Raw genomic sequence first — 27,412 nt, 5'->3', positions numbered from 1 at the left:
TGGGGCCCTTCTGACTGTACCATGACCTATGGATGCCCATTTGGTGAGGGCCTGGAAGATGGCTTTTCTTTGTTGTGATCACCATGTGGAAAGTTCTTCCTATTAAGATTAGGTGAAACAGTTGCGTGGTTTCACCATCAACTAAAAGTTTAACTTTTCACCCAGACTTTTCCTGACTACTAGTGTTGGTTCCTCTTTCTTGCCTTTGGATACTGTGATGTTACAAACACAGTTTTCATTTTTGTGTGTGTGAGATTTATAATGTGAATTGCTTAGGTATTTTCTGGAAACTGAAAAGCAGAAAAGCCTTTTGATAAATAAATATCTAAACTTAGCAGGTTTGAAATGTGAAAATAAGACTGGCAGCAATAAGGAATTAGGTGATCCCACACACTAGAATGATACTGAGGTTTCACCTACCTCTGTGCTCCCCAGTGGATCTGCAGATCCTTCCCGAAATGCATTTAGATATCCATCCACCAAAGTTGTTAGGTCTGACATAATTTCATCGAGTAGCAGCATGCGGAGAGGGAGGAGGTACGCTGTTTCCAGAGCTAATACATTCAGCAATGCAGGTGGAAGGGGTCTTACAAACCATACCTCAGGATTTTCCTATGTGCCCCAAATGTAAAATGAAAAAAATAACTATTAACAAAGGGATTTTTAAAAACACACTTCCAGAACTGGAGTTGGAAATGCAATTGCCGATGTAGCTTAGTAACAAAGAGCCTGAGCTGCACATTCGTTCTCAGACACCCTATCTACAATATGAGAATACCGGCGTATTTTAAAGAATTAACAAGATAGCACTGATGATTGGTTATATACACAATATAAATGCAAACTATTATAATCACACTACAAAAACATGATTTATACTAGCTATATCAGATAAAGTTTTTTTTTTAAAAAAAGGATGATTCTATGAAACTTTATTCAGATGTAAGCACTTCTGAATTCACTAAAACCCAGATAAGCAAGCACACGCAGGATTGCAGTCCTACACTACTGAAACTGTGTACACCACACATTTAAAGCACATTCCACCATCCCCCAAAAATCCTGAGAACTGTAGTTTACACCTCAGAGCTACAATTGTCAGCACCCTTAATGCCTATACCTGATGAAATCTTGCCTCTTTTATAACTAGTCTCTATTATTCATCTGTGAACTTTGGTTTCTTGCTCCCCTCTGTTTCTATTGATTTTACCGTTTACTCTTCCAAAAATTTGCCTCTCAGATCTTCATCCTCCATCCACCCTTGATATTTCCTTTCCTCTATACCCCCTTTCCTCCAAGAACATGTTTGTTGTTATGTGCCTTCGTCTTGTTGCTGGTGCTAAATTTGTTTAAGCAGCACAGCAGAGAGTAACAGCGGTCTGAAATGCGAGTGTACCAGCGTGTGTGTGCGTTTACCTAAGAAAGCAGGCTTTTACCCTGCATCAGGGTCACTGAGACTTAAGACTTAGTAAAATAAGAAAAGCTACTTTATTTATAGAAATACATAGTAGATACGAAGGCATACCTAGTTCTCACTAACTAAGTTGGAGGAGCAATGCCCAGGCGTGGGAATTGCTCTCATGGCTAGGAGAGGGAGAGCAGAGACAAAATGTGTCTCCTCTCTCCTAGACAGTCCAGTTGGAGAAAAGAAGAGAGGGCGGAAGGAGGAAGGGCAGGTAAACTTCCCTAAAGACGTATCAGTCTAGTAGCCGGAAGGAAGTCAGTCACAGCATCACAGGTAAAGGTAAACAAGCCTATCCATTTGGAGGACCCTAACTCTATCTCCCTTCTGGAACATAAACATAAGAACAAAACAGGAGCTTCTCTTGTCCCACTTCTAACACAAGTCAATTACGACTTATGGCGACCCTATGAATCAGCAACCTCCAAGAGCATCTGTTACAAACCAACCTGTTCAGATCTTGTAAGTTCAGGTCTGTGGCTTCCTTTATGGAATCAATCCATCTCTTCTTTGGTCTTCCTCTTTTTCTACTCCCTTCTATTTTCCCCAGCATTATTGTCTTTTCTAATGAATCATGTCTTCTCATGATGTGTCCAAAGTAGGATAACCTCAGTTTCATCATTTTAGCTTCTAGTGACAGTTCTGGTTTAATTTGTTCTGACACCCAATTATTTGTCTTTTTCGCAATCCATGGTGTGTGCAAAGCTCTCCTCCAACAACACATTGCAAATGAATTGATTTTTCTTTTATTTGCTTTTTTCACTGTCCAACTTTCACATCCAGACATAGAGATCAGGAATACCATGGTCTAAATGATCCTGACTTTAGTGTTCAGTGATACATCTTTGCACTTCAGGACCTTTTCTAGTGCTCTCATGGCTGCCCTCCCCAGTCCTAGCCTTCTTCTGATTTCTTGAATATTTTCTCCATTTTTATTAATGACTGTGCTGAGGTATTGATAATCCTTGAAAAGTTCTATGTCCCCATTGTCAACTCTGAAGTTACATAAATCTTCTGTTGTCATTACTTCAGTCTTTTTGGCGTTCAGCTGTAGTCCTGCTTTTGTGTTATCCTCTTTAACTTTCATCAGCATTCGTTTCAAATCATTACTGGTTTCTGCTAAGAGTATGGTATCATCTGCATATCTTAAATTATTGATATTTCTCCCTCCAATTTTCACACCTCCTTCATCTTGGTCCAATCCCGTTTTCTGTATGATATGTTCTGCGTATAGATTAAACAAATAGGGTGATAACATACACCCGTCTCACCCCCTTTCCGATGGGGAACTAATCAGTTTCTCCATATTCTGTCCTTACAGTAGCCTCTTGTCCAGAGAATAGGTTGCACATCAGGACAATCAGATGCTGTGGCACCCCAATTTCTTTTAAAGCATTCCATAGTTTTTCATGATCTACACAATCAAAGGCTTTGCTATAATCTATAAAGCACAGGGTGATTTCCTTCTGAAATTCCTTGGTCCGTTCCATTATCCAACATATGTTTGCAATATGATCTCTGGTGCCTCTTCCCTTTCTAAATCCAGCTTGGACGTCTGGCATTTCTCGCTCCACATATGGTAAGAGCCTTTGTTGTAGAATCTTGAGCATACTTAATTGCATGGGATATTAAGGCAATACTTTGATAATTACTGCATTCCCTGGGATCCCCTTTCTTTGGAATTGGGATGTATATTGAACCCTTCCAATCTGTGGGCCATTGTTTAGTTTTTATTTGTTGACAAATTTTTGTCAGAATTTGGACAGATTCAGTCTCAGTAGCTTGTACCAACTCTGTTGGTGTGTCATCTGTTCCTGGTGATTTGTTTCTTCCAAGTATTTTAAGAGCAGCTTTCACCTCACATTCTAAAATTTCTGGTTCTTCATCATACGGTTCCTCCGTGAATGAATCTGTCATCCTGGCATCTCTTTTATAGAGTTCAGTGTATTGCTTCCATCTTCCTTTTATTTCATCTCGGTCACTAAGTGTGTCCCCCTGTTGATTATTCAACATCCCTACTCTTGGTTCAAATTTCCCTTTAATTTCTCTAACCTTTTGAAATACGGCTTCTGTTCTTCCCTTTTTGTTGTCCTCTTGTATTTCTATACAATAACTATTGTAATAGTTTTGTCCCTACATACTAGTCCCTGTATTGTTGCATTTAGGGTTCTGACCGTGTTTCTATCTCCTTTTGCTTTCTTTCTCTCTTTAACCATTTTAAGAGTTTCTTCAGTCATCTATTGAGGTCTTTCTTTTTATTTAGAGGTGTTGTCTTTTTGCATTCTTCCCTGATAATGTTTCTGACTTCAATCCATATTCCTTCTGGTTCTCTGTCAACTAAATTTAAAGCCTCAAACCTGTTCCTTACTTGATCTTTGTATTCTTCTGGGATGTTATTTAAATTGTATTTTGGCATTATGATTGCTTTGTTGTTGTTCTTTAGCTTTACTCATAGGGTTACTCATATTTCTTCCATAGGGTTTTCGTGATAAGAGATATTCAGAGGTGGTTTACCATTGCCTTCTTCTGAGATTGGATGCATCTTAGCCTGGTGTCTCAGCTTTGACGATTCGCCTTGGGTGCCCCTGCTAGGAGTCTAGCCTCTTGGTCTAGACTCCTGATGGCATTGCTGTCAGCTCCTTCAACACTCTCAAACCCCCTCACCACATTAAGGTGTGCATCCTAGAGGGGGGAACATGTTTAGAGAACCACTTTCTTCTAGACTCCTTGATAACATCTCTCTCCCTTTTGCATTCCAAGCATTTTCAGAACAATTTCCCTCAACCATGTAAAAAAAATGGCTCTTGTTCCTTCTAAAAACAATAAATTGAGCTTGCTGGGTGTAGGACAAAGCCTTACTGCAATTCTGTGCTGATCCTAGAACAAAAACCACCCAGATGAACACAGGGAAATTGGCATTGCCACCTGGTTAGCATTGAGAGGTAAATTCTACATCTAACAGGTGTGTTTTTGCAACGCTGACATGAATTAAAAAAGGAACATAATGTAAGAAGAGCCCTGCTGGACCAGAACAAAGGCCTATCTAGTCCAGCACCCTATGTCCCACAGTGAGCAACCAGATGCCTGTGGGAAGCCCACAAGCAGGACTGACAGCAATACACCTCTCTGTTGTTCCTCAGTCACCTTTGGAGCTCTTCAAAACCTTTTTGTTTTTGCCAACCTGAATAATTAGGTGTCATTTGCAAACTTGGACATCTCACTGTTCACCCTAACTCCAGATCATTAATGAATAAATTAAAAAGCACAGGATGATGCCTAATGTTAGTCATACTCAGAGTAGATCCACTGACATCAATGGACTTACATTACTTACCTCCATTTATTTCAATAGTCTGCTCCAAGTATGACTTAGTTGGATTTCACCCACAGGTCACAATACCAATCCTTGGGGGACCCCACTTCTCACATCTCCCCATTGTGAGAACAGTCAATTTATTTCTATTCTCTGCTTCCTGTTCATTAACCAGTTGGAGGACTTATCTTCTTATCCCTTGACTTTTACGTTTGTTGAGCAACAGAACTTATTTTTTGCAGAAGCTGTGTTAATCTTCTTTAGCAAGACTTGTCCTTCTATAAACTTGATGTTTTATTTGAGAAAGCAATTTACCTGGAACACATGTTAAGCTATTTGGTTTATAATTTCCTGGATTCCCTTTTAAAAAACGCTCTTTGACACTTTCCAGGCCTTTGCTACTAAGGCTGGTATAAATTGCATATTTTATAAGAACAGCAATTTCACACTGAGTTATTTAAAAAACTCTTGGGTGGATACCATCTGGACCCAGTGATTTGTTAATATTTAATTTATTGATAATGCCTTCATGACTTTATCTCAGTAGTAATACTCACTAGCAATCCTTCCTGGAAAATGTCAGTTCAATCCTACATTTACCACAGTGATGATGATGTACTGCCTTCAAGTTGATCCCGACTTATGGCAACCCTATGAATAGGGTTTTCATGGTAAGCGGTATTCAGAGGGGGTTTACCATTGCCTTCCTTTGAGTTTAAGAGGCAGTGACTGGCCCAAGGTCACCCAGTGAGCTTCATGGCTGTGTGGGGATTCAAACCCTGGTCTCCCAGGTCGCAGTCCAACACCTTAACCACTACACCACACAGTGAAGGCAAACACAAATAATTCACTGTTTCTTTGTAATTTCATTATCCACCTTTAACACTCCTTTAACTCCCTTGCTGTCCAATAGTTCAACTGTCCTCAGTTCAGTCCCTAATGGGGACTCCAGAAGTGTTGGATTAAAACACCCATTAGTTCCATCTGGGAAAGGGAATTCAAAATATTTGGATCATGCCACGTTGAAGAAGGCTGCCCTAACTGGTTTTCTCTTCTGATGTATTTAAATTTGTTTTTATCGATGGTCTTCAAGGCAATATGCTCCTCAAATTCTTTTTTTTTAATCCCTTAAACCCTTCACTGGTATCCTTGAACAGGGCCCCCAGACTGACTTTTTTAAAAAAAAGTCATTACCCTTCCTCAAAATAAAGTTATGAAGCAAAATGTGCAGGTACCCTTCTAAGCAATTTCTGTGAAATGAGCCAGCCTGATTGCTCTTGCCTGTCAATGTTTTTAGCCAATGAGTCAAGTCAGAGTTGTGTTTGATAAGCAAGTTGTCTGGACATCAAGGTAGGAATCCACAGAATCCTAAAGAGCTACTGTTTTTCCCTCTTAATGCATTTTTCCTGCTTCTGTCTTACTTTCTAGTCCTTGGAATTTCTGTAGCTTGCCATTCATTTTTCCCTAGCAACCATGATGTATCTTTGCTAGAGTGCAAATGGTGAAAGACTTGCTGTGAGGCTGATTGAGCATGAGTAAAAAAATCATAACTGCATCTACTGTGTGGTGGTGAGGGCAGCAAAGAAGGCCCACTTCTCTGCCTCCATTGCATCCTCAAGTAGTCATCCAGTGGAACTTTCCATATTGTCAGGGGTCTATTAACATCAACTCCAGGAAACAGAGTTTTAGAACCTTCAGAAGTCCACTGTGAATTGTTTGCAAGGCACTTTGAGGGGGAAGTTGCTTACCTCTGTAGTAATCTTGATGCCCCATCCACATCTACTGTAGCCCCTATGTCTGTTGCAGCTTCTGGGGATCGGTTTCAGTTGATGAGGCCTGATGACATGGACAAGGTGCTTGCAACACTGTGGCCAACATGTCCTCTCATCCTTGCCCGTCTCAGCTTATTAAAACTTGCCAAGGTGGTATAACCAAGTGGATCCAGTGTGTGGTCAATGCATCTTTGTGGGAGGGAGTGGTCCCAGCTACCCTGAAAGAGGCGGTGCTCTGACAGCTCCTGAAAAAGTCTACCCAGGACCCAATAGTTTATGATAACTACTGTCCGGCTGCAAATTCTCCCTTTTTGGAAAAGGTGATTGAGATGGTTGTGGCACAGCAATAGTGTGTACTCTTGGATGAAAGAGATTATTTTGACCCATTCCAATCTGGATTCAGACCTGGTTATGGGCCTAAATCAGCCTTGGTTGCCATGATGGATGACCTTCATTGGGAGAAGGACGGGGGAGTGCAACCCTGTTATTCTTACTTGATCTCTCAGCGGCTTTTGATACTATTGACCATGTGAGATAGGTATAGGTTTTACAGTGGTTTTGATCCTACCTCCAGGGTCAGTTTCAGAGAGTAGCACTGCGTGATTGTCTTTTGCCCCCCTGGCAGTTGTGCTGTGCAATGCCACAGGTTACCATCTTGTCCCCAATGCTGTTTAACATCCATAAGAAGCCCTTGGGAGGGGTCATCAGGAGATTTGGGGTGAGGTGTCAGCAGTACCCTGACAATACCCAGCTCTATTTCTCTGTAACATCTGAATCAGGAGAGGCCGCACAAGTCCTGGACCAGTGCCTGGACTTGGTGGTGAGCGAACAAACTGAGTCTGAATCCTAGCAAGACAGAGGTGGTTTGGATAATTGTTCAATTACCTGCTTTGGATGGGGTCGTACTCCCTGTGAAAGAGCAGGTTCACAATCTGGGGATGCTCCTGGATCCATCTTTGGCACTAGAGGCTCAGGTGATCTCAGTGGCTAAAAGTGCCTTTTATCAGCTTTGGCCAGTAAGAAAGCTGCAGCCATTTCTGGACTGGGATAGCCTGACCATTATTGTCCATGCACTGGTAACTCCAGGGTGGATTACTGTAATGCACTCTATGTGGGACTACCCTTAAGATTGGTTCAGAAGCTGCACCTGTTGCAAAATGTGGCAGCATGACTGCTCACGGGGTACTATCTTGTCTCCAATGCTGTTTAACATCTACATGATGCCATTGGATCATCAGCAGTCATTAGGAGATTTGGCAAGAGGTGTCAGCAGTACGCTGATACCACCTAGCTCTATTTCTCTGTAACATCTGAATCAGGAGAGGCTGGATTACTCCAGGCTGGATTACTGCAATGTACTCTATATGTGGTTGCCCCTGGGGATGGTCTGGAAGCTGCAGTTGGTGCAAAACATAGCTGCATGACTGCTTACTGGGCCATGATATCGCCATCATTACCCTGCTGCTGAAAGAATTGCACTGGGTGTCCATTAGCTACTGGAATAAGTTCAAGGTGCTAGTTTTGGTGTATAAAGCCCTACACAACTTGGAATCAGGTTACCTGAAATATCATCTTACCCCCTATATATACAGTTGATCACTGCATTCTGCAGGTGAGGGCCTCCTGTACATACCATCTCACAACATAGGAAACAGACGTTTAGTGTTGTGACACTTACCCTTTGAAATTCACTCCCCTTAAATATTAGACAGGTGCCATTCCTCTTGTCTTTTTGGTGCCTATTGAAGACCTTTCCCTTTCAACCAATCTTTTAAGTAGCGACCTTATCCCAGTCTGCATCTGTGTTGGAATTGTTTTTAGATATTTTAAAAGATGTTTTAAAGGTTTATTTTTAAATATGTGTTTGTTTTCTGTCCTGGGCTCCTTCAGGGAGAGAGAGGGAGAGGGAGAGGGACTCTTGCCTGGTGTCTATTGTTGCTCTCTAGTACTGCAATATTTCTGTGGGAATTAAATGGCTCTTAGTAAATATATCAAAGAACCCATAGTCTTTCAGGACTGCTAGTCATTTCATTTTAGCATGTGTTTTTAAATTGTTTTTTAGAAAATGTGTTTTAAATTTGTATATTTGTTTTTAATGTTTTTAATTGTGAACCCCCCAGAGAGCTTCGGCTATGGGGCAGTATATAAATGTAATAAATAAATAAATAAATAAATAATAAACGTCTTGATATGCTGACTGGATTGTCAAGGAATGAATCAGTAGGTTGCCTAGATAAGGGTATAAGTGAATACCTTCCTAAGTAAAAAAGCACCATTACCTTTGTGAAGACCCTTGGAGCTGATGCTAAGCCAAAAGGCATCATTGTGTACTGTTAATGCTGGTTTGCCTAGGCAAAGTGCAGCAACCTGTGGTGCTCCAGATGTATTGGCACAGGGAGGTAGACCTTAGTTAGGTCTTTGGAGGCCTGATACTTTTGAGTTTACAGTGCTTTGCAAATGGAAGCCAACGTCATGGTGAAGCCAGCAAAGCAGATAATGCACAGGCATCACAGACTTTCTTCAATCCCATTTTTCAGTCTAGGGCATCCTTGAACTGAGCATCCAAATGTTTGGAATTAAAAGAAGGATTCATGAGACCAGAAAGAGAAGTGTCTATGAGAGGTACTCTTAACTGATCCATTAATCTTTGCTCCAACACATAAAACTTATTCGCTGTTGACAGCAATTTTTTACATCATCTTAGATGATCTTAGGTATGGGTGGGGTTAGCTTCACCACCTTGGACTTAGGCTGAGGATCCAGGCATACTGCCACCACTCTCAAGGTAGATGGAGCTGGTGGGTCATTCTTAGATGTTAGGTCCAAAAGCTCCATAATCTTATACAGTAAAGTGAGAAAATGAGTTTCTTGGAACAGCTGTGTGGAGACCTTCTCTGATTCTGAAGTCCCACTCCATTCCTCCTCATCCAATATGGTAAGGTTGGACTCAGCGTTAGGGTCTTCCCTGTCAGGTACGGGCTCCTTAGTTGGGCGTTGAACTCTAGTTCCAGTGGTCCGCCCTCTCAGGACGTCATGTGGACTGGGAGAAACATGTCTCACCTGCCTAACAGGATCCACTTGCAGTGCCTGCTGAGTGGGTGGCACCAAAGCCCGTGGGTCTGCTGTTGATTGGACTGCAGTAAGTGTGGCTTGGGTAGGAACCACTGGGGATTGAGATATTGCTACTGGACTCTGGGAGGCTGCTGCTATCCCATCTAATGTGGTGGCATGTTGCTGATGTGTTGCCCCAAGCCCAGATGGCAGTACATTCTGTGATATCGGTTGAGGCTGACCGGTTGAGTCCTTGGAGAGGGCTGTCAAAATGGTGTTGTTTAACTGCGGTAACACGAGATCAGATAACCACAGTTGCACTGGTGGAGGTGGGGCTGAATAAAATTGATCCAAAGAAAAAACAGTATGAGCCACAGAGGGTGAAACAAACCCAGTTTCATTAATATGGGGGGGGGTAAAATGGGAGTGATGAGAACAAGAGTGTTCTGCCCTGGAGAAACCTCTAGGAAACCTCTAAAGTCCTCAGGTGAAGACTGAGTCAAAAAAATGGTTCTAAGTTCTGTGCAAGAGCATCTTCCCTCTTCACCAGATGCCACTTCTGAAGCAGATAGATACATAGTCAAACGTGGACCTTGGATTTCAGGAAAGCCGATTTTAGCAAGCTCAGGGAAATGATGGGTAGGATTCCGTGGCTGGATAGACTAAAGAAAAAAGGAGCCCAAGAAGCGTGGGAGTTCATGAAGAACGTATTACAAAAAGCGCAATCGCAAACAATTCCAAAGAGGAAGAAAAATGGAAGACATCGGAAAAAGCCAATGGTGGAGGAGGTAAAAGTAAAAAAGAGCATGTATAAAGAATGGAAGGAAGGACGCATCACCAAGGAACAGTACCGACGAGCGGCTCGGGCTTGCAGGAATAGCGTAAGGAAAGCTAAAACCCAGAATGAGCTGAGGCTGGCGAGGGAAGCGAGGAACAACAAAAAGGGGTTTTTCAGATAAGTTCGAAGCAAGAGAAAGACCAAGGAAATGGTGGGACTGCTGCTCAATGAGGATGGCAAAATGTTGACAGATAACGAGGAAAAGGCAGAACTGCTCAACACCTATTTTGCCTCCGTTTTCTCCCAAGAAGGGAACAGTGTGCAACCTTGCATCGGTAGCAATCTCAGTAAGGGGTCGGGACTGCAGTTCGAGATTGATAAGGAGATAGTCAGGAAATACCTGGTTAACCTAAATGAGTTCAAATCTCCAGGGCCTGATGAACTGCATCCCAGAGTATTGAAGGTACTAGCGGATGTACTCTCGGAACCTCTTGCCATCATCTTTGAGAAATCCTGGAGAACGGGAGAGGTGCCAGAGGATTGGAGACGGGCAAACGTCATCCCGCTCTTTAAAAAGGGTAAAAAAGAAGATCCGGGGAATTACAGGCCGGTCAGTCTGACCTCAATACCGGGAAAGGTATTAGAACAGATAATAAAAGAGTCCATTGTCCATCTAGATGACAATGCTGTGATTAGTAGGAGCCAGCATGGGTTTGTCAAGAAAAAATCCTGTCAAACTAATCTCATCTCTTTTTTTGATCGGGTCACTAGCCTAGTAGATGGTGGAAATGCTGTAGATGTCATCTATCTAGATTTTAGCAAAGCGTTTGACAAAGTCCCCCACGACCTTTTGATTAGCAAACTGGTCAAATGCGGACTACATGGAAATACTGTCAGGTGGATTCACAACTGGTTGGAAAACCGTACTCAAAGAGTGGTCGTCGGTGGCTCTGCTTCGGACTGCAAAGAGGTTTCGATTGGAGTGCCACAGGGTTCTGTCCTGGGGCCGATACTCTTCAACATTTTTATCAATGACTTAGATGATGGGGTGGAGGGAAGCCTTATGAAGTTTGCGGATGATACGAAACTGGGAGGGATAGCTAACACAATGGAAGACAGAAATAAAATCCAAAGGGACCTGGATAGACTAGAAAATTGGGCTGAAATTAATAAAATGACGTTCAATAAAGACAAATGCAGGATTCTGCATTTAGGCCACAAAAACAAAATGCACGGGTACAGGATGGGAAATACCCGGCTTAGCAGTAGTGCGTGTGAGAAGGACCTTGGAATTGTAGTGGATCGCAAGTTGAACATGACCCAGCAGTGTGATGCTGTGGCAAAAAAGGCAAACGCGGTTTTGGGATGCATAAACAGAGCTATAGTTTCCAGGTCGAGGGAAGTAATAGTCCCACTATATTCTGCATTAGTCAGGCCTCATCTGGAATACTGCGTTCAGTTCTGGGCACCTCATTTTAAGAAAGATATAGACAAGTTAGAGCGGGTTCAGAAGAGGGCAACGAGGATGATAGCCGGTATGGAGAACAAGTCTTATGAGGAAAGGTTGAAGGAACTTGGCATGTTCAGTCTGGTGAAGAGAAGGCTGAGGGGCGACATGATTACACTCTTTAAGTACCTGAAGGGCTGTCACATAGAGGAGGGTACAGATTTGTTCACTGCTGCCCTAGAGGGTAGGACTAGGTCTAATGGTTTTAAGTTGCAGGAGCGTAGATTCAGATTGGACATTAGAAGGAACTTCTTGACAGTAAGGGCAGTTTGGCAATGGAACCGACTGCCTAGGGAGGTGGTGGGATCCCCTTCGCTGGATGTCTTCAAGCAGAGGCTGGACAGCTATCTGCAGAAGATGCTCTAGCTGTGGATTTCCTGCTGTGAGCAGGGAGCTGGACTCAATGGCCTACAAGGCCCCTTCCAACTCTATGATTCTATGATCGTATCCTGAACATCCTCTCCCAGTCTCCTTTCATTAGGCAGTATGAACCTCATAGCCCCATGGCTGCGTGCCCCTCAAGTGCATAGGCCCTGAGGATCAAAGGACCCTAACATGGACATGGCCACCCTGTCCACCATGTCATTAACTGCCAGAGCACCCCCTGCCCCAGAGGAAGGGGGTTGGTGACTGCCTCCCTATGTTGACTTGGATGAAGAAGCCTATGATAGGGCTTCTCTAGGGCTGGAGGTAAGCGCTTGTGTTTTTTGGCAGGAACCACCATTTTGTCCTTAGCTTTCCCCATTGTCCTGGACTCAGGTGGGCTTACAAGGGGCCTGGCGAGGCTCAAAAAACTGGCAGGGCTTCCAGGCAAAGGTGCACTTTCTTTTTCTCACTTTTTTTTTTTGTTACATAGCAGCAGAGGCAGAAAGGGGGGAGAGTTGGAAGATCAGCTGAGAAAGTAGAGGTTGGAGGTCTGGATTGGAAAGGCTGAGGTAAAAAGGAACGCTGAAGACAAAGGAATGAGGTAGGCTGTATCGGGACACACTGAAAAGCAAGAGCAGAAGAACGGAGAAGTGGCAGAGCAGGTTTTTTTTTTTAAACAGAAGAAACAGATAGGAAGACAAATAAGAAGAGGCCAGGAAAACATGAAAGACACAGAAACACACAAAATAATACAGGCCTTAATCCTAAAGATATGAGAGCCAGTGTGGTGTAGTGGTTAAGGTGTTGGACTATGACCTGGGAGACCAGGGTTCAAATCCCCACACAGCCATGAAGTTCACTTGGTGACCTTGGGCCAGTCACTGCCTCTCAGCCTCAAAGGAAGGCAATGGTAAACTCCCTCTGAATACCATTTACCATGAAAACCCTATTCATAGAGTCCTCATAAGTCAGGATCGACTTGAAGGCAGTCCATTTCCATTTAACCCTAGCTATCAGAGATAGTGCAGACATGACCACACTAATGAAAGGCAGAATAAGAACTGTCCTCTACATAAGGGAGGGCTAGAGCAGTCTGCAAATCAAGTTCTGGTTATTCTGCCTTTGACCACAAGGTGGAGATCATCTTACATGCGCAGGAAAAATATTATTTCCCTCGCAGAATAAAAATAATTTAAAAAAAATAATGTAAATTGGGTGTGCTATAAACCTCTACTATACACAAGCCAAAACTGTAATGCGTAGTGATCGCTTTCTTGTTTTGTTTTAAATTATTAAAGTAGCTTCTAAAGCACGGGTTGCCAATCCAGTGCCCATGAGTGCCGTGGCCTTCACTAGTGTCCCAGGCATGGGCCCAAGACTCTGAGCTTTCATTTTTAAAAAAGTAAATGTCTAGCCCTCTTAGAAAGAAGTTATGAAGCAAAACATATAGATACCTTTCTAAGCAATTTCTGTGAAATGAAGTGGCCTGGCTTCTCCAGACTGCCACTCTTTTTAGCCAACGAGTGAGTATGGTGGGTACAGGATTGCAGCCTAGGTTTTGGTTGAGGATTAGCATTGGGGAAAACAGAGTTTTTGGGCCTTTAATAGTTGCATCTCCACTATCAGGACCAGCAGGAAATAGCCAACTTCTCATGGTAAACATGGCATAGTCTGGGGTGGGGGGTGGAGAGAAGCAGCAATGATGAACTTTCTAATTTTGTATTATGCCATATCCCCAATGCAGCTGTTATGCTATGTATGCTATGGCAGCCATTTTGTGTTATGCCACACCCCCATGGCAGCCATTTTGTGACTGGTGCCCTCAGCACTCTCACAGAATTCAAAATGTGCCCTCTGGTCCAAAAAGGTTGGCGGCCCCTATTCTAAAGATCCCCAACTATCAAGCTGATCATGATTAACATATATTCTTAAAAAGTGCCACATGCAAACCTGATTTTCTTGAAAAGGATGGGATGGTGTCATTCCACTTACCTCAACATCACGCCGCCTTCGTTCCATGAAAGAGATACATTTGTAGGGCATTCCCAGGTAGCGCATTAAGCAATCCTGTAAAGTGCTGATGCAATGAGGAAGGAACCCACCTGTTTCCATTGAGAACTGCAAAACATCAGCAACCTATGGAAGGAAAACAGGGGATCAGTATGTCATGGCCACCGTTTGCTAGCTAACAGCACACTAACTACAAAATATAAAGATTTAATGCTATAATCGTCATTACCATTTAATATTTTGGGCTAAAAATTCCTTGTTTTCAATTATTTGAATGCTTTTATCATTTTGTAAGTTGCTTTAGGTCCTTTCTTGTGAAAAAGTGACTAAAATGCACTAAATAATAAATATTAGTAACAGTAATAGTAATGATGATGATAATGTTTGGCATTAATCCAGTAAATGCATTTTTGCAGGTTCAGGAATATTATTTCGCAAACTAATGGTGTAATGTTAAAAAGAGGTATCTGGGCAACAGAAGAACATTAGAAGATACAGTAGGACTACTCTGCTCATATTTCATGAAGAACCACCAAGTAGCTACCATGCAGATGTAGCACCTGCATGGTTTTACAACTTATTTCCACAACTATTTCCTTCTCCCATATGGACCTGCCTGTATGTTGAGATCTTTAGATGAGCCTTAGCCTGCTGAGTTGAATCTCAGCAAGCTAAGGCACATCTTGTGACAACTAGGGGAGAAGGCTTTTCTGCCATGGTGCCCAGTTCATAGAATCATCTCTCCTCCTAAAATAGGCAAGTGTCAACTTTCAGTTTTCACTGCTTGCTAAAGACCCTTTTATTCAACCAGGCATTTGGTGGTTATTAATATTAAGCTTGTAGTAGACTTGCTTGGTTTTACTGTGATCTTTGTATTTTGATGGCCAATAACATTACTCTCTGGCAGTTTACAGCATAGAATGATAAAAGGCAATTAAAAACACAGTAACACAATTTGCAGCCAACAAGAGAATAAAATTGGGGGTGGGAAGAGAGAATGACCACATATGTCACCTTGAGCTTCTTAGAGGAAAGCAGAGATATAAAGTGTAAAATAAATAGTAAAAATAAATAAAATCAAACATCAGATGTGCACTACTTGAAAGTACTTAACCCAGCAAGCTACCTGCGTATCAAAGACATTACAGAGTACAATGCCATACTGGTGAGAAAGACAGTCAGAAAGCCACCGGCAGTCATGGATAACCTAAAGGAAGGGAGCAAGAGGCAACATAGTAGTTAGTGGGATAAAAGTAAAAAATACAATTTATTGTGGCTTTGTTCACATGATTTCACATGTTACCTACATATGATCTCAAGCATCTTATGCTAGACAAATACATACCTTCAAAATATTCTGGTCTTCCAGTATCATTTGGAGCCCATTCTTGAACACTCGAGCTCCCAGAAGAAAAACGTCAAATAAAAAAACCTTACTTCTTGTTGCAACCTATTGTAGGTATATGGGAGAGATACCAGCATTATTGACATCCATTTTATCTAAATATTAGCACTAAATTATTTTCATAATATTAATCACAAAGTCCTGACAGAATAACACACACACACACACACACACACACAAATAAATGCTAAACTACAACCTTGAGAGATGGAGAAGACAAAGAAAAACACAAGATTTCTCAAGGCTCTGCTCTAAACCAGGAACATAGAATCACAAAATTGCACAGTTGGAAGGGGCCTATTAAGACCATTAAGTCCAACCTCTGCTCAATGCAGGAACATCACTGGCACTTCATAGGAAGAGAAGACTTCCTTTCAGGTAACTGCGTTCCTGCCTTCAAGAAGAAGGGAAGCCAAACCCACTTGAGTCTATTATAACACCACAGGATTACTGTTTATCTAAATATTAGCAATAAAATATTTTCAGGATATGAATCTTAGTGATAGCTACTCTTATTCTAAATATATTGTGTATGTCACTAAAGACTTGATTTCAATTAATATGTTTAAGACTGGATTGTGAAGCTCACTATTTCTTCAATATTTGTTCACATGCTTCAAAAAATCATTTCTAATTTTGAAGAGGAATCTACCCTGGGGCTCCCCCCAATCTTCCAGAGCAGATGGGGGGTGGCGGAAGTTCTGTGAGAGCACTGGCTTCACTGAATAAAACCCAATATTTACTCTGAGTGGATATTATAAGGCTGTAACATAAATGGACCTTGGTAAATATCCAGTAACTCCAGCTCATGATGACTGCCCTGACTCTACATACTGTGACAAATTGTCCCTTCTTTAATCATTTATAAAAGGCATTACATTTAACAAGTATTAAAAGTTATAACCATTATTTTCTATTTTTTGACTGCAATTATATATTCCATTTATTGTGTGAATAAACCTAACTTTTATGGTTTAAACTGGTCTGATCTGGATAGATTCTGACTGATCTTATTGCACTCCACATTAATGCCTCATTAGTCTTCTTAACCAAACTACACCCAAAGGATGTGCCAACCCTCTAGGGCAGGGGTAGCCAATGTGGTGCCTTCCAGTTGGACGACAACTCTCATAAGACCCAGCCAATATGGCCAATGGTCAGGGATGATTAATGTAATCCAACCAGATCTGGAAGGCACCATGTTGACTACCAATGCTCTAGAGGGTTTAGGACAGATAGAGATTAAAAGATGGAAGAGAGGTTTCTTAATACTTAACAATCTTACTTCTCTGTTAACTCAGTAGCAGATGGCAGGTAGCAATTCACTGGGCTATTTAGCATAAGTAGTAAAATGGACAACGTAATTAAATCAGCTTATCCAATGAGCCCTAGGGATGCCACAGGAACATCACACTTACGTTAAACTAAGCAATACAAATATAAAGAAAAAAAGGAAGGGGGTAGTATACTGAAAAGTGCAGATACAAGCATATTCTTTGCTCTTCTTAGTATTTATTGGATATAAGGAAACCACTGATAAAAAAAACCCAGGAACAAAGGCTTTGGCACAAAAGTTCCAAATGGCAAGCTTACAAAGTATGCCTTCTTACCTGCAGCCAAGAGAGTTTTCCATGACGACACAGATTGACACCCTCTGCTGCTATACTACAAACATTTTGCTTTTTGATGTGCATCATCTAGTGAGGGGGAGAAAAAACTACTATGTAAAGGAACCTTTTTCCCGACAAGCATAACATTTAAAAACAGCACAGATCAAAGGTAACGGGATACAAAGGATAATTAGCAAAGTGTAAAGATAAAAATGATTCAGGATTTCAGTTCCTTCAGCATTATCAGTGAGCGCCACTGTATTAGCCTAACACAAGTTTCCCAACTAGACTGTTTACAAGTTTATTCTCTCTTGTAACCAAATACCATTTGTACTGTGGTTATTCCAAGCACTTGTGTTAACATGCTGCTCTTTCATCTATAAATGGTTTTTTAAAAAAGTAATCCACTAAAAAAAATTAAACTTCAAGCTAATGAAACTTAAAGCTAATAACATTTTAGATTTTTGTAACCTCACACTAGGAATGGAAAGATCTGTCAATTTCAGTTCCCTCAGTTTCTCATTTTTCCAATCTTAAATTTCAGTTCTTCAAATTTCTGCAGCAATTTGTGAACTTTTTAAAAAGAAATCCTCATAAAAATTCTCCAGCATTTTAATGCAAATGTCTCCTAACACACACATTTTTGTAGGCAGTTTTGACTAATATACATATATTTGCAAGCAATTTCTTTCATATAATACATTTTTGTGTATTATTTTGATTCATCATTTTTATGCACTGTCCCCATACATATGCATTTTTGTAAACACTGGTTGGTGACCTGCATTGCAAAATTTGAATTTTGAAGAATGGCTGTGTTTCGGTTCTCATACTGTTTTGGAAAGTGTGAATTTGATGGATTGAGTTTGATATGTGAACTGAACCAAATTTCTCGCCCATCCCTACCTCATACACATCACACCAGACAGGCCTACAGTATCCAACAGAAAGAAAAAGTCTGAAAAAAGTAATGAACAATTGTGCTTCTTGTTAATGACCAGATTTTCCAACTGTTTATACTTCACATTCTCACATTCTCAGTGTGTTGACTAACATGGTCCCTCAAGGCATATCAGAACACTGTAGCCAGACTATTGACTGGGGGCCGTTTACAGGGAGCCTGTGACTCCATCTTATAATAGCTTCAGTGGCTACTAGCCCATTTCAAGTACTTGCACAGTGCTATCATATCTGCCCTTGGTCTTCTCTTCTCTAGGCTAAACATGCCCAGTTCTTTCAGTCTCTCCTCACAGGGCTTTGTTTCCAGTCCCTGATCATTCTTGTTGCCCTCCTCTGAACCTGTCCCATCTTGTCTGCATCCTTCTTACAGTGCGGTGTCCAGAACTGGAAGCAATACTCAAGATGAGGCCAAACCAGTGCTGAATAGAGGGTAACTAATACTTCACACAATTTGGAAACTATACTTCTCTTAATGCAGCCTAAAATCTTTCTTTCCTGACAACATCTGAAGCATGTTTGGTGGGAGCTCAACAAGAGTCAATCTTCCAATGAATCCTGGAAAGAGCAGTCTGGTGAGAGGAGCTAGGAATTCTATTAGAAATCCTTAGCCCCTTGCCAAACTACAATTCCCTGGAACAATGGAATGACTATTAATCCTATTTAAATCTATGTAGTATATGTGGAAAGATTAGGTTTAGTTAGGGGTTTTTTCTATTGTTATTTCTCCTCTTTTTTTGTACTGTGGCACACTGATTGTATGTAAGATTGTTACTTGTTTGTATAAAAATAATTTTAAAATCTGTGTAGTAAAGTAGATATAGGTTATTATCAATAAGATGTAGTGTACATCAGTTTGACCCTAGGGAACAACGGCTGCAATTATCTACATTTAAGTCCCACATATTTCACTGTATCTAGGATTACAGTACAGGCAAGGATTTTAGAAAGTGTGCTGAAATGAGAATTCTCAAGTCCAGGATGTTATATTCATTGTGTGCAATAGCAAAGGACTCCAAAACAAACAAACCTAAAATAAAAACCCTTAAGTAAAAGCAGCAGTATTATACTTACTGCAGAACCAAATTGCTTCTGAAACTGATCAACAACAACATATTCTATGTCCTCCCCTTTGTCTTGATCTACAATTAAAAAAACCATCATATTAAACATTTCCTCTGTATCTACACCCACAGTATAACTTCCTAAAATATGTATTAAAACATTATGTTTACCCTTTTACAAAGAGGCAAGCTATAATGAATCATGAAACAATGTTTACAAAACAGATAAAATTAAGAAACTGGTCAACATTGCAACTGTTCTTTCAAAACATTTGTTTATGATGTCTTTTATGAGCAAGTTACACATAAAAACTTAAAAGACAGATTATTGCTGGATCATCATTGGCCAAGACAAGCCACAACTGTAATTAAAAGGCCTTCACCCCCTTCGCATTGCATTTCCTTTCTATTGAAATGAATGGGATGGAATAACATAATGACAATGTAATTTATGTAATTAATTTCGCTAGTCATCAATAAGACAAATAATGTACTGTTCAGTGGAAGACAAACTGTAGCAGAATAGAAAACGATGCTTTCTTACATAGCCAATTTATAGTCCTTACAATTCTGCCCCCACAGAAGCACTGCCTACAAATATTCCATTTTGCACCATTACCTTATCCACACCTCTTTGAAATAAAAAAGAAATAGTAAGGTTGGTTATTCTTTTAATGTAGGCAGGTATCTGGCAGCTTATCACACCTCTCTATTGCTCAGTTACTAAACGTGGAGTCCTGCTGTACACTTTTAATATTACTTACATTATAATTTATTTTTTCTTTACTTTAAAAAATTTAAACTCTAATTCTAAACACACTTACCTGAAATTAAGTTATTCAGTACAACAAGACTTACTCAGAGTAAATGTGCATATGGCTACTCTGCTAAGCCTTTTTTCAAGTCACAGGAGATGAGTACAAGGTACTGTTCACCAACATTACCGCACCGTCATCCCAAATATTGACTGCTTATCTGCTCAAGTGTGCGCACAACTGCCAGCACCCAGGAAAAAAGTGGTGCCATTTTAAAATGGGGTTTGGAGGAAGAAAACCTAGAATGGTGGTACCTTTAATTGTGCTGACAATGGATTGAATATAATGATGGCTTTACACTAGCAGAAAGCTCTTCCACTCCTGCAAGGCATTTGATTTTCACCAATACCTCTTACTAACCCTCCATGCAATAATGTTCTAGAAGGTCCCCCAAAGCTTAGGAGCAGCTTTTCAGGGTACGTATGTGCTCCATGATATGCATGTAGATCCGTCACCCAACTGGAGAAATAAGCCAGGAAACCACAATTAACAGTAGCTTCCTATGATATTTGAACAATAAGAAGGTTAATGGCTTCCAAACAAACCAGGATTTGAAGCCATGGTTACATATGCTTGCCTGGTTGGAAACCATTAAACATTTTCCAGTTTGGACATAATGGCAAATAATGATTAATTGCTGTGTGCAGGTGCATGGAGCACATACATATCCTGGCTTATTAAGCTAGGATTGATCATCTGAATGAGCATTATTTCCTACTGCTAGTGCTACCAGAATCCACACCTCAATATAATTAAGCTATGAATATGTTCTTCAGTAGTTGCCCCATCTTTGCACATGTGCATGTTATAATACTGTGACATTCTGGAAAATCCAGAATGCCATTTAGTAGTGCACAGACTATATATTAGAGACAACACAAACAAAAGACTTAGCTCCATGCCATGGCCTAAAAGGATGGCATAAATAATATGGGATATAAAAACATGACCTACAGATTGGATATTGGACTGAATTAGTTACCTGAAAAGGTATATCGGAAGTTGCCAAAGCTGAGTTGCTGAATCTCTTGGGAAAGAACGGCAGGATTCTGAATGCTCTGCTTCAGTGGTTCTCCTTTGTCCACTGCAGACATTTTGGTAAATGGACCTTCCCTGCACAACACAGTACTATTGGTGCCAAGATCAAATATCATGATCAATATAACTGTAAAAGTGTAAACCAAATACTTCTTACATATACAAACATAAAAACTATACAAACAGAAAAAACTATGCTGTATTCTATTCTACATGTGGTAACTGACACTCCATGGGAGGGGCCCAGGTGAGAGTCCTTTGGAGTGTTAACTCTTTCTTGCCTCAACCAACAGGAGGGGAAGACAATACCCACTTGGGGGTGTTCTGGTGCACACTGGAGAATCACATCTTTCCCCACAACAGAGCTAGCAATTCTTAAAAACATGTTTAATTTATTTTGTTTATTTAGATACCACTTAACATTTTTAGGGAAAAAATCTTCAATAAATATTAAATATTGTTGGCTAATAAGATAGAAAAGAAGAAAATGACTAGCTGAAAGGAAATCCAATGGCAAAGTCAGTGATAACAGGGGACAAAAAACAGAAGCAAGGTATTTAATGAGAAAGCCTATATATAAGGAATTTCGCTTAGTATAAAGAGATGCTGCCATATTCATCCCAAAGAAAAAAATACAAGAACAGGAAAGTGGGTTATTGTTATTGAGCCTATATTGCACTAGTTTAGGCAGTACAGTTATACAAAATCTTACAATATACAAAAAGTATCAGAGAAAAAGGCAAGCTAGACCAAAACTATACACAGAATCAGACATCAGTCTCCACAGTCCTATGGGCCTATGGCAGATAGTAACTGGCCCTATACATTTGGTGGGTCATACACTCAGTTTTTGTAAGAAGCAGGAAGTAAGGATGGACGGATCAGTATATTTCTGTTCCATGTCAACTCTGCATTATTCTTAAGTCTACTCGGTCCCATTTCAGCTTTAAAAAAATTGTATGAAAAATGGTATTCAAATTCAAAGTACGTATTTAAATATGCTTAAATATTATTTATCACAAAATACATATGTAAATATTTTACATACAGAATCATACCACTTCCAATACTGTAAATAGTATACAGACATCATGATTACTAGCCATTTATTACTTTATCCTCCATCAACTTATTTGTTAGTAGCCATTGCTACAGCCTAGTGGTGCATTTCAGTTTATAACTGGTCTGAAGGCACGTGAGGCCAGCTCCCTGCTGAAGCTAAGCAGTGTAAGGTCTGGTTAGTGCCTGGATGGGAGACCGCCTGGGAACCATATGTAAGCTGCCTTGGGTTTCTATCATGAAAATAAAGGCGGGGTATAAATGTAATAAATAAATAAAAATAAATAAACTGTGCACATCTGTCCATCTGTGCCGAAGCATGCACCTGGGTCAACATTTGAGGTTGTCTTCTGTATTCTCCCGCTCTCAGAGGCGGGGCAGCTGGACATATGAAACAGGGCCTTTTCAGCTTTGGTGCCAAGGGAATGCTATCCCAAGGAAAGTCTGCCTGGCTCAATCAATGCCTGTCTTTTGGAAAGCAGTGAAAACATGGTTGTTTATGAAAACATTTGCCGCAAGGTGACATTTTATGAGGCTGCTAAATATTGCTTTCTTTTTTGATGCTTTTATTTGTTTATTGTTATAGTATTAAAATGTTAATAGTGCCTCCATAGTCACAAGGTAGTATGCTTCCAAATACTAGTTGCTAGAAACCACAGAAAGGGAGAGTGCTGTTGCACTCATAACCTGCTTGTAGGCTTCTCATGGGCAACTGGCTGGCCACTGTGAGAACAGGATACTGGACAAGATGGGCTGTTGGCCTGATCCAGCAGGCTCTTCTTAAGTTCTTACTAGGGGCTTTGTCACTGCGTGTTTTGTGCACCAATGCCCCCCCCCCGGGATTCCATCCCTGGAGCTCCCAAACACACACAAGGACTCCCAAACGTACATACACACCCCAGGCATCCCCAAACACACACACACCAGGCACTTCCAAACACACACATACACAGGCAACTCCCACAATGTCCCCTCCCCCCAACAGGCAACTCCTAGAACATCCCCTCACAGGCAACTCCCAAAATGTCCCCCCACCCTCAGGCAACTTGCCCACCCTTGACACCGGCCACTTTTTCGTTCACCTGCTTGCCGCCCACTCGCCCTCCCGATGTTTGCTCACTTGTCTACCTGCCATCCTTGCTTCGCTTACTCCCTTGCCTCCATTGGCTCGCTCACCACATCCCTTGCCACCTCCCAGGCACCCACAGTCCCCACTCCAACCCACCTGCATTGGTTGTTGCTCTGTCACTGCCACCCTGGACACCCTGCATCAGGCCAGCCACCTTTGTGTCTTGCCCCACCCCCGAAGTCACACTGCATGATAGTATAACATCTTATTTATTTACTAAGATGCTTTATAGCAGGTGTGGGAAACCTCCAGATGTTGCTGAGTTACCTATCAGCCTCAGCAAGCATGGCCAATGGCCAAGAGGATAGGAGTTCTAGTTCAGCAACATCTTCAGGGATCAAAGATTTTCCCCACATCTGCTTATAGTCTCTTGAGACTTTGTAAGTTGCCTTGTGGATCCTAAGAAACTGAAAAGTGGAGTTTGAAACACTAGAAATACATATTATGTAAAATTAAAAAACAAAAAATAAAAAACCTAGACAAAGGGGACATTTATCCGAAGTGCCAGTCCCCACTCCATTATAACTTCAGACACAATGTGCTCACTTCTTTTTCCAATCCAATTAAAGAGCCAAGCTGGAATGAAGCAGCAGAAAAAGCAACAGCCTAGTAAAGTGGGCCATGAAGAAGGAAATAGCAGAGGTTAGGAAGCAAAAAGAAAAACAAATACTTGAGGAGAAGCTGGGGAGGGGTGGGCTGACAAATGAAGAAGTCGGAGAGACAAGGAAAGAAGAGAGAAGGGGTTGTGAGAAGGCAGCAGCAAGACAGGGGAGGAAGCAGAAGGGATCCTGGGAAATGTGCACAAGCCAGGAACATAGCAAAACCAGGGATGCAAACATGATGTTTAAGGAGATGACACAGATAGATGAGAGGAGGAGAAAGAGCTGGGATGTGTAAAGTGTACACAATGGGGAAGATAGCCATCAGGGCTTCAGGTCAGTAGAAGTCATTCTGAGTTTTGAAAAAATAAAAGCAAGGAAGGGAAATGCTCAGCCAAAAAAATACTAGAAATAGCAAAGAAGCAGAATTACAGATAAAATTTAAAAACTAACAATAAATGCTTGCTTGTAGCAGCTTGCCGGAGCAACGCTTGTTTACCTCTGAATGGTGGGTCCCTGAGATTAGAACAAAGGTTATTTCAAATTACATGACATGGTTTTCCTCACAGAATAACTTTATAATTTCAGCTCTTCTTTACGAAGACAAGGTATTGAGAAGTTGAACCCAGAAATTAGGAATGGATGAGAAATATGATTCAGTTCGCATTTCAAGCCAAATCTATCAAATCCACACTTTCCGAAACATGAGAGCTGAAACATAGCCATCCTTCGAAATTCGCACATTCACATTTTGCAATTCAGTTTGCCAACCAAACAACATTTTACAAAAATGCATGTGTTCTGGGACACTGTGCACAAAAATGAATATATGAGTGAAAATAACATAAAAATACACATTATATTATGAGAAATTGCTTGCAAAAATGTGCACATTGGTCAAAACTGGCTACAAAAATGTGTTTGAAGAAATTCACACTAAAATACTGGAGAATTTTCATGAGGATTTCTATTTTAAAAACTCACAAACTGCTGTAGAAATGTGGTGATGAATTTAAGATTGGGAAAATCAGAAACTGAGAGAACCGAAACAGACATCTTTCCATCCCTAGCAGAAATAGAGGTTATTTTAAATTATGAACTACAGAGACAATGTACAAAGTTTGCTTGCTATCCTGTAAAAGATTACGGGACAATGGATTACAGCAGCAATCCTGCCACCCTGGGCTCCTTATGGGAGAAAGGGTGGGAATTCTGAGCTTGGAAAAGTTACTTTTTTGAACTACAACTCCCATCAGCCCAATCCAGTGGCCATGCTGGCTGGGGCTGATGGGAGTTGTAGTTTTAAAAAAGTAACTTTTCCAAGCTCTGGGTGGGATATAAATTTAATAAATAAATGAAATAGTGGGAAACCCAACTATTTTCTTTCCTCTCCTTGCTGCTTTAGTTTGCTGAATCAGTAATATATACAGACATGATTTTCCTTCTAAGGTAGCTTGTCCTAAATATCCAGGTTCACCAGTCTCCCTTGACAATAAAACTCTTCATATGTACCTGGTAGGAATTGTCTTTCTTTCTGCAGCATGTTGCTCTGTGTCATCAATTAATTCCACTGAAACATAAATCAACAGCTCCAGTTACAGACTTAACCTTCAAAGGGGAACTACACAAGGCCCAGAAAGTTGAAGACCGGCCAAACATTTTCCTGACAAATGAAGAATATGATCATAACACCAACAAGCAAGGAAGCTACCAGAATCCAAGCATGCTGGAAAATGGGCATTCATTCCACAGGATAACATGTGTATCATGAATCATAAGATGGTCGAGCTAAATGCAAATATTTTATAGAAACTGGATAGAAGCTATGCTAGTCAATTCAATAGACTCTCTTCTAAAACCACTTTGGCTCTTTTGAAAAAAGAAACTATAATTATACCATTATTATGTTCTCCTCAGCAGACTGCTTCTTCAGATTCTAAGAAAGAGGTCAGGTTAATAAGGTAGAATGGAAAGTTCACAAGCTCTTTGTTTGTTTAGAACAGAAAGGAGAGGGCAAAGAGAAAGCAAACAGGCCTTAAGAAACTGAGCAAGGATGTATGCAACCCCCCCAAGAGTCTTTTGGGCAGCCCATTCATTTAACACAATCCTAAATAACAACCTTTCTGCCACTCCCTAAATACTTTAATCTTATCAGCAAAGATGTACATTTGAAAATGTGATGGAAGATTTCTAGTATGGCCTTCAATGACAACTGCAACCCTCATACATACTTACTTGAGAGTTAGGCTGTATACAGACCATACATTAAAAGCACATGACTTCCCCCAAAGATTCCTGGGAACTGTAATGTACCCCTCACAAAATTATAATTCCTAGCACCCTTAAACTACAGCTTGTTAAAGCTTATTAAAGCTTGCCAAGGGGGTTTGACCAAGTGGATCCAGGGTGTGGTCAACACATCATTGCAGGAGGGAGTGGTTCCAGCCGCCCTGAAAGAGATGGTGATTCGACTGCTCCTGAAAAATCCCTCCCTGGATTCAATGGTTTGCGACAACTACCGTCCAGTAGCAAATACCCCCTCCTTAGGGAAGGTGATTGAGAGGGTTGTGGTGCAGCAATAGCAAGAACTCTTGATGAAACAGATTATCTTCACCCATTCCAGTCTGGGTTCAGGCCTGGTTATGGGACTGAATCAGCCTTGGTCGCCCTGATGGATGATCTTTATCAGGAGAAGGATGGGGCAGTGCGACCATTACTCTTACTTGATCTCTTAGTGGCTTTTGATGCCATTGACCATGGTATCCTTCTGGGCTGACTTGGTGAGATGAGTATTGGAGGCACTGTTTTACAGTGGTTCTGATCTTATCTCCAGGGTCTTCAGAGAATAGCATGGGGTGATTGTATTTTGGCTCCCTGGCAGTTGTGCTGTGGGGTGCCATAGGGTACCATCTTGTCCCCCATGCTATTTAACATCTATATGAAGCTCTTGGAGCAGTCCTAAGTTATTTGGGGTGAGGTGTCAGCACTGAGCTGTTTCTCTATTTCTATTTCTCTGTAACATCTGAATCAGGAGAGGCAATGCAAGCCTTGAACTAGTGCCTGGACTCAGTGGTGGGCTGGATGAGGGCCAATAAACTGACTCTCAATCCTAGCAAGACGTAGACGCTGTGGGTTGGTGGTACCCAAGTTCGCATAATAGGTCAGTTGCCTGCTTTGGATGGGGTTGCACTCCTTCTGAAAGAGCAAGTCTATAGTCTGGGGATGGTCCTGGATCCATCTTTGTTGCTAGAGGCCCAGGTGACCTCTGGATAGGAGTGCCTTTTACCAGCTTCAGACGGTGAGACAGCTGCGGCCGTTTCTGGACCGGGATAGACTGACCACTGTTGTCCATGGACTGGTAACCTCCAGGTTGGATTACTGTAATGCACTCAGTGTGAGGCTACCCTTGAGGTTGGTCTGGAAGCTGCAGCTGATGCAAAATGCGGCTGCAAGTCTGCTCCCTAGGGCAGGGTATTG

At 41.2% G+C, this 27,412-nt stretch overlaps 1 protein-coding gene across 7 annotated transcripts in view; it reads right to left on the bottom strand.

Annotated features, from left to right (window-relative positions):
* The window catches only part of EXD1 (exonuclease 3'-5' domain containing 1), a 43,832-nt gene that overhangs the window by 4,211 nt on the left and 12,209 nt on the right, over positions 1-27,412 (bottom strand). For 6 of the 7 annotated variants that reach the window (XM_061611399.1, XM_061611397.1, XM_061611401.1 and 3 more), the window contains 8 exons: positions 25,448-25,505; positions 21,093-21,238; positions 19,306-19,373; positions 17,275-17,361; positions 15,605-15,709; positions 15,386-15,466; positions 14,242-14,385; positions 421-612 (listed from right to left, as the gene is read on the bottom strand). In XM_061611399.1, coding sequence (XP_061467383.1) covers positions 421-612; positions 14,242-14,385; positions 15,386-15,466; positions 15,605-15,709; positions 17,275-17,361; positions 19,306-19,373; positions 21,093-21,238; positions 25,448-25,505 — 881 coding nt within the window. The remainder of the gene's footprint in view (positions 1-420; positions 613-14,241; positions 14,386-15,385; positions 15,467-15,604; positions 15,710-17,274; positions 17,362-19,305; positions 19,374-21,092; positions 21,239-25,447; positions 25,506-27,412) is intronic. The other variant, XM_061611402.1, reaches the window with a different exon arrangement.

This window comes from Rhineura floridana, chromosome 2 (genome assembly GCF_030035675.1).
Source record: "Rhineura floridana isolate rRhiFlo1 chromosome 2, rRhiFlo1.hap2, whole genome shotgun sequence".
Taxonomy (NCBI): domain Eukaryota; kingdom Metazoa; phylum Chordata; class Lepidosauria; order Squamata; family Rhineuridae; genus Rhineura; species Rhineura floridana.
The sequence above is the reverse complement of the archived record's forward strand: the minus strand, read 5'-3'. Positions and strand labels throughout refer to the sequence as shown.